Here is a 6,000-nt window from a genome sequence, read left to right on the forward strand (position 1 = left end):
AGTCACTGACAGCCACCTCGTGTGCTTTAACAGGGGCCCAAGGGAGACAAAGGCAGCCGCGGAGAAATGGTAAGTGCTGGTCCGCACCCCTGGGTGCGTCCTGCCGTTAAAAGGGTCCCTCTCTTCGAGCAACCGAGAGTCACGCTGGGCTCCACTGCACCCCCTTGGGCTCTGGCTCAGTGTGGTGGGATCAGGCTCCCATGAGGGCAAGACATGCACAGCTATACACGTGCACGCACACCTATGTGCACACACAGCCATGTGTGCACATATACGCCCACTCTGCTGTTAAAATTCCCACTTACTTAACCCAATTAGACAGCAAAAGCTAACATTTTATAGGTGACCGTGGTGTCTCCAGGAACAAACCGCAGTGAATGGCAGCTCAAAAAGCCACAGGCTGTCCCTGCCGGGGGGCACGGGACCTGTCTAAGTAGCAGCACAGCTGGTGGAGCAGTACCAGGGCACCTTCTCACCTTCTGCTCTTCCTCTGGTCCCCTTCTTGCGGGGGCTCTGATGGACTTTTACACCTTCTCATAGCTCCTTGGTGTTCTCACCATACGGGGGGGGGGGGGGGGGGGGGGGGGGGGGGGGGCGGGTATACTGGATATGTGTTGATCATCCTCCTTGTTACCCATAACGCGGGTCCCCCTGCTCTCTGGCTTGCTTCCTTTAGCAACCAGTGGTTGTTTCTGCACGCGGGGGCTTGGTCTGGGCATTGGAGCCCAGCAAACACGGCTGTGTGGCTAGTGCAGAAGGCTGATTCATGCCTTCTTCAAATGAGACCTCTTATAAGCAAATGCCCCACAGATACCCAAAATCCCAGTGCACATTTCTAACAAGCCAGGGTGCTGCCTCTGTTTCTTCTTGCTCACCATTTTCCAGCGCTGTGGGCACAGCAGAGGACAGCGTGCTGGTGGGGACCTGAGCCCCAGAGCGAGCGTTTGCTGGTGTCAGGGCCATCAGCATCCTTTGCTGCAGTAACCTCTCTGCCGTTGCCAGACACCGTTGGGCACCTGTTTTCACTGTCCTTCCAGTGCAGCACCCAGCCCTTGCACAGCCACCTTGGGAAAAGCACATGGCTGTACAGGGAGATTCTGGTTTATTAATGAGCATCTTCTGACAGTTTCTTCCTTTTTTCCTTTTTTTTTTTTTTCTTTTTTTTTCCTGCAGGGTCTGCAAGGTCCGAGGGTAAGTATTTGAAATCACTTTTTCTGACTAATATCTTGTATTTAAATAAAACAGTTGCTTTTAGCAAATGTAAAGCTGCAGGGTGGGTAATTGTGTACGCGGGGAATGTGATAAGTACCTGGAGATACGGCATTAATGATGGTTAAGGAGCTAAGGGCTGGGAACAAGGGATGCAGTAGGAATGGACCAGGTGCAGACAGGTGCACCCAGAATTGGGAGATGGAGGAAATGGGGCCACCTCCTGTCTCCTGAAGGGTTTGAGGGAGACAATGCTGTAAAACGTCAAAAATCTGGAGGATTTCAGCGGGGAACAGATTCATGCTGGTGACAACCGTGAGAAATGCAAATACAAACTGGAGACATTTCACTAACTGATGCCACTCTGTCTTTAGGGTCCTCCAGGCCCACGAGGACACCCTGGCCCTCCGGTACGTATATGTGGAAAGAGTTCAAAGACATTATTGAAACAAGCTAAAATTATTGCCGTAATACTCTCCAGAGGGACTGTTCACTCACTGGAAATTATAGCTTAGCCCCATTCCTCATATGCAAAAATGTGTGTGTGAATGGACTAGTGTTTCTCGTGCTTTAGTCCAAACCATCTCCAAGTATTTTATAGAGACAGCATTGTTGCCTCTCTCACTCGTCTGCATTGAGGGACTCCAGGGGAAAGAGGATTTTGAAAGGACATGAATGAATATCTTTGCAATAGTGACTGCCCATCCTTCTGGTTGATGCCCCTTTTTTGCTTTGATTTCTAGGGACCGCCAGGAATTCCAGCCTCATTTGTAAGTTGCTGTTTTCTGTACGTTTGTTAATGATGATAATAAGTCATGCAAAGCCAGGGTGCTGACGGAACATCCAGAAAGAGCTGCTGGGACCCTGGAGACACACACTCAGGTCCAGCAAGAGATGCTGTGTTAGCAAAGCAATGCTTGAATCGCAGCCCTAGACCAAGAAGCATTTGCTTGCATCAGGGCATGTTCAGCTTCTAACAATCATCTCAGTTACCATCTTTTTCACCCCACACTAGCAACAAGACAGCTTTGGGGCAGCTTTCCGGACACTAATCGACTCGAACACCGCGCTCAAGACAGAGGTACGAGGGTACTTTTGAACTCACTCCGCTACCGGTGCTGTAGGCTGGGAACGGTCACAGCGTTGCTTGTTCTTTCTGTGTGCCTGAAGTCTATATACACAAAGCTCTGATTTGTCTGCTGTTCTCATGGAATAATTAAAGGATGTGGTTCTGTTGTGTAACTTGTTTTTGAAGCTTCAGACCTCATGACATTGCCATCATGACTTTGCCAGCGCTTCAGGGGTTGTCCCGTTCAGGACAGTGCAAGGGCTGTAGCTCACTGGATCCCAGCCAGCACAGCCTGTCTTTGACCCACTGAGTTATCCCACAGATAAAGCAGAAACCCTTGTGGTTACAGCACCTGGTGCCCCCCCAAGGCACACCTGACTTTGCCTCCTTTTCTCTCCAGGGTTACCAACATCCAGACCTTCTCATGCTGGACCACGGAGGGGAGATCTTTAAGACTCTACACTACCTCAGCAACCTCATTCAGAGCATCAAAAGACCCCTGGGAACCAAGGAAAACCCTGCACGCATCTGTCGAGACCTCATGAACTGTGAACAGAAGATGAACGATGGTAGGAAGCCCTGAGTGTCCAAAGGCTGCGTCCTCCCATAGGGCCGTTTCACGTGGCCCAACCAGGTCTCCTTCCCTGGGACCAGTAATGCAGAAATCAAAACTTTCCTTTTCTCATTCACAGAAAAGTTTAAGTGTCCTTGTTAATCCCCGAATCATCCGTTTCTTCAGGTACCTACTGGATTGACCCAAATCTTGGCTGTTCCTCAGACACCATACAGGTCATCTGTAACTTCACCAATGGTGGGCAGACGTGTCTCAGCCCCATCACCGTCTCCAAGGTACACACAGCTTGACCCCAGCATGGCATTTCCCACACTACTGTTACGAAATATTTACCCAGGGGTGTGTTGTCCCGGGACACTGGATGGTGACCACTATGACACAGCAGACTGGTTTCTCCTCGAGGCAGTTAGTGTAGCTGTAACATTCAAGACTGTCTCATGCAGTTAAAAAATATACCTAAGACTGTTGTTGACTCTTGTCAGGACAAAGCAGTACGTTTCCAGCAATGTTTAATTAACCCATAACCTTAACAAAGGCCAGTAATTTTGCAAACACACTGTTCCCAAATGCTTTGTTGAATTAACTTATGTTCAGGTCACGCTTCCATTTTGTTTTCTGCCACCTGAAAAAGTGAGGTCAGCTTAAATATACAAGTTTCCAGTGAAGTTAATGCTACAGGATTTTCCCTGAGGAAGCACCTGTACCAAAAAATACCACTAACTATATGTGGGTTCATCTGCAGATGAAGTAGAACCTGATGCTTTGCTGCTTTGTGGAAGCGTGTATTGAATTCAAAGTTTACATTATTTTCCTCCTACTTAAGGACCTGCCAGTTTGTTCCAAAAAATAAAGGACCTGCTGTGCCCTCATGAAAACTTTCCAGATTGACTTGGCATCTGGCCCTTATGCCCATACTCACGCCAGATCCACTTCTGGACACCCGTGCATGGCCACCTCCAGACTTAAGCAGAGTACAGAGACCACCTTTGCTGTCACATCTTGCACTAACCCTGCCGCTAGCTCCCTCCAGCCCCGCTGCAGGGGGTTTGCCCTAACGTCTCTGTCACCTTCGCAGCTGGATTTTGACATCGGTAGAGTCCAGATGAACTTCCTCCGCCTCCTGAGCTCAGAGGTGGTGCAGCACATCACCATCCACTGCCTGAATACCTCCGTCTGGCGGGAAGGCTCAGCCGAGAAACCTTCCAAAAAAGCCGTGCGCTTCAGGGCCTGGAACGGGCAGATGTTTGAGGCGGACGGGCAGCTCAGGCCAGAAGTGGCAGCGGATGATTGCAAGGTACGTTGCTGCGAAAGAGGGGAGAGGTGGAGAGAAATGCCAGGCTGAGCCCACGCGGGGCACGCGACAAGGCTCGAGTTATACCTGTGCTTCTTATTCTACAAAAAAAAGGGGGAGAAGCGTCTGGTTTACCTGTTCACCACTTTAACTTTCCAGTCCAGGGTGCTATAGTGGCTCCTGTTAAGTAGATGGCCTTCAAATAGAAAGCAAAAGATTAAATTCCAATTTACCTGTCACGTGTAGCAGCAGTTAAATGGCAGAAGGGGGAATGGCCACCCGAAGGGGGTGGCCTCGGCTCTTGCCTGATGTCGCGCTGAGTCGGTAGCCGCGTGTCTGCGTTTTGCGTTCACCGCATTAGGAGTGAATTAGGAGGAGCTTGTGTTTGGTGATGCCCTTTCAAGCTCGGTTTCCATCAACTCAACCTGGGGAAGGGGTTCCCCACAACGCTTTGTAAGCCTCGCGCCAGACCCGCTCAGCCCAAAGGGCCGCCCCTTGTCTCACGCAGGGCTTTTCAAGCTTATACCTCACGAAATGTGTCCCTTTCCAGCAGGATTCGCCCCCAGTTAAACAGCTTTTTCTCTGTCCCTCCTCCCTGCACAGATCAAGGATGGACGCTGGCATCGGACTCTCTTTTCGTTTCGGACGCAGGACCCTCAGCAGCTGCCAATTGTCAACATCTACAACCTTCCCCCATCCGAGCCAGGAAAGCAATATCACCTCGAGGTCGGCCCCGTGTGCTTCCTTTGAACAAAGCCATCAAAACCGGGCTCCAAGGCTTTGACCCCATGTTTGGCCTATGTCTTTACACAGGCTCTCCCACCTCTCCGCAGCAAGGACAGCTGGGCTGTATCTTTTGGGTCAACTCTTGCTCTAGCCTTTGGCTCAAGGTCTCAAAGAACCCGTGATCTACTGAACTCAGCAGATTGTTGAAAGGAGGAATAACAAGGACGTAGGGGAAGCGGGTATCAGTCGGGACGTGAACAGTGAAAAGGGATCAGGGGACTAGATGTTGCAAGCGGTTCCACACACAAAGCTTTTTCCATGACCAAAGAAAACATTGAGAGAAACCTCAAGCAACTTGCAGCGTGTGGGTTTTCTTTGTTCCCCCCCCCCCATTTTGTCTTACCTGGTTCCTGAGTTACCAAATGTTCTTTCCATTGAAAAGTAATTAAAAGATAGAGCTTCCCTCTCAGAGCTTGTCGCCTTCTGGATGGCCACGTGCTGCATCAGGTCTCCCAGGCGGAGCTGCAAGTTGAATCTGGCTGCTCTGTGTACCGGAAGCATTTTGATGTGCAATATTAGAAGAAACAAAATATATATATTATATTATTTAAAGCAAAAAGAAAAAGGAAAAAAAAAAAAAACAGAAAAAAAAAAAACCTCCTTCCATGGGTGAGTTTAATCAACGTCCCTTCTCATGTGTGGTGTTGGGGTAGGGGAGAGTCCTGAAGCTGAGAGGGGGGAATGGAAGGAGGAGAGGGGAAGAGATTGGTGCTAAAATAGAGAGAGAGGATGGGCTTGTCTGATTTGTTTCTACCTCTCACTGTGAAATCTCTGGTGCTCTTAAAAAAGTGTGTTATTTTATATATATGACTTTAAACTATTTAAGGTTGTGAAGGTGCTACAGTGTCTTGCCACAGACCCAAAAAAAAAAAGCCCATAGGACCATCTCTGTAGGAAGAGGGACGGTTACGACCTACAGCTAAATCAGAGAAACAGTCACCTTTAAAGGGCTCCTTTAATCGCCGTGGATGTCAAGCATGTGCAACAACTCAAAGCGTGTCCAAAATAACTTACAGGATATTTTAAAAGCAAATTTGCCTTTTTTTTTTTTTTTTTTTTTTTTTTAAATTA

General features: G+C 48.9%; 1 protein-coding gene across 1 annotated transcript in view; it reads left to right on the forward strand.

Moving 5' to 3' along the window:
• The window catches only part of COL27A1 (collagen type XXVII alpha 1 chain), a 161,881-nt gene extending 156,382 nt beyond the window's left edge, over window positions 1-5,499 (forward strand). Inside the window, exons 53-61 of the mRNA XM_076355186.1 lie at window positions 34-69; window positions 1,174-1,191; window positions 1,584-1,619; window positions 1,953-1,979; window positions 2,225-2,290; window positions 2,679-2,847; window positions 3,018-3,127; window positions 3,928-4,146; window positions 4,747-5,499. Of these exons, the coding sequence (XP_076211301.1) occupies window positions 34-69; window positions 1,174-1,191; window positions 1,584-1,619; window positions 1,953-1,979; window positions 2,225-2,290; window positions 2,679-2,847; window positions 3,018-3,127; window positions 3,928-4,146; window positions 4,747-4,893 (828 nt within the window). The 3' untranslated portion in view covers window positions 4,894-5,499. The remainder of the gene's footprint in view (window positions 1-33; window positions 70-1,173; window positions 1,192-1,583; window positions 1,620-1,952; window positions 1,980-2,224; window positions 2,291-2,678; window positions 2,848-3,017; window positions 3,128-3,927; window positions 4,147-4,746) is intronic.
• The last annotated feature ends 501 nt before the right edge of the window (window positions 5,500-6,000 follow it).

This window comes from Aptenodytes patagonicus, chromosome 18 (genome assembly GCF_965638725.1).
Source record: "Aptenodytes patagonicus chromosome 18, bAptPat1.pri.cur, whole genome shotgun sequence".
In the NCBI taxonomy this organism is placed as follows: Eukaryota; Metazoa; Chordata; class Aves; order Sphenisciformes; family Spheniscidae; genus Aptenodytes; species Aptenodytes patagonicus.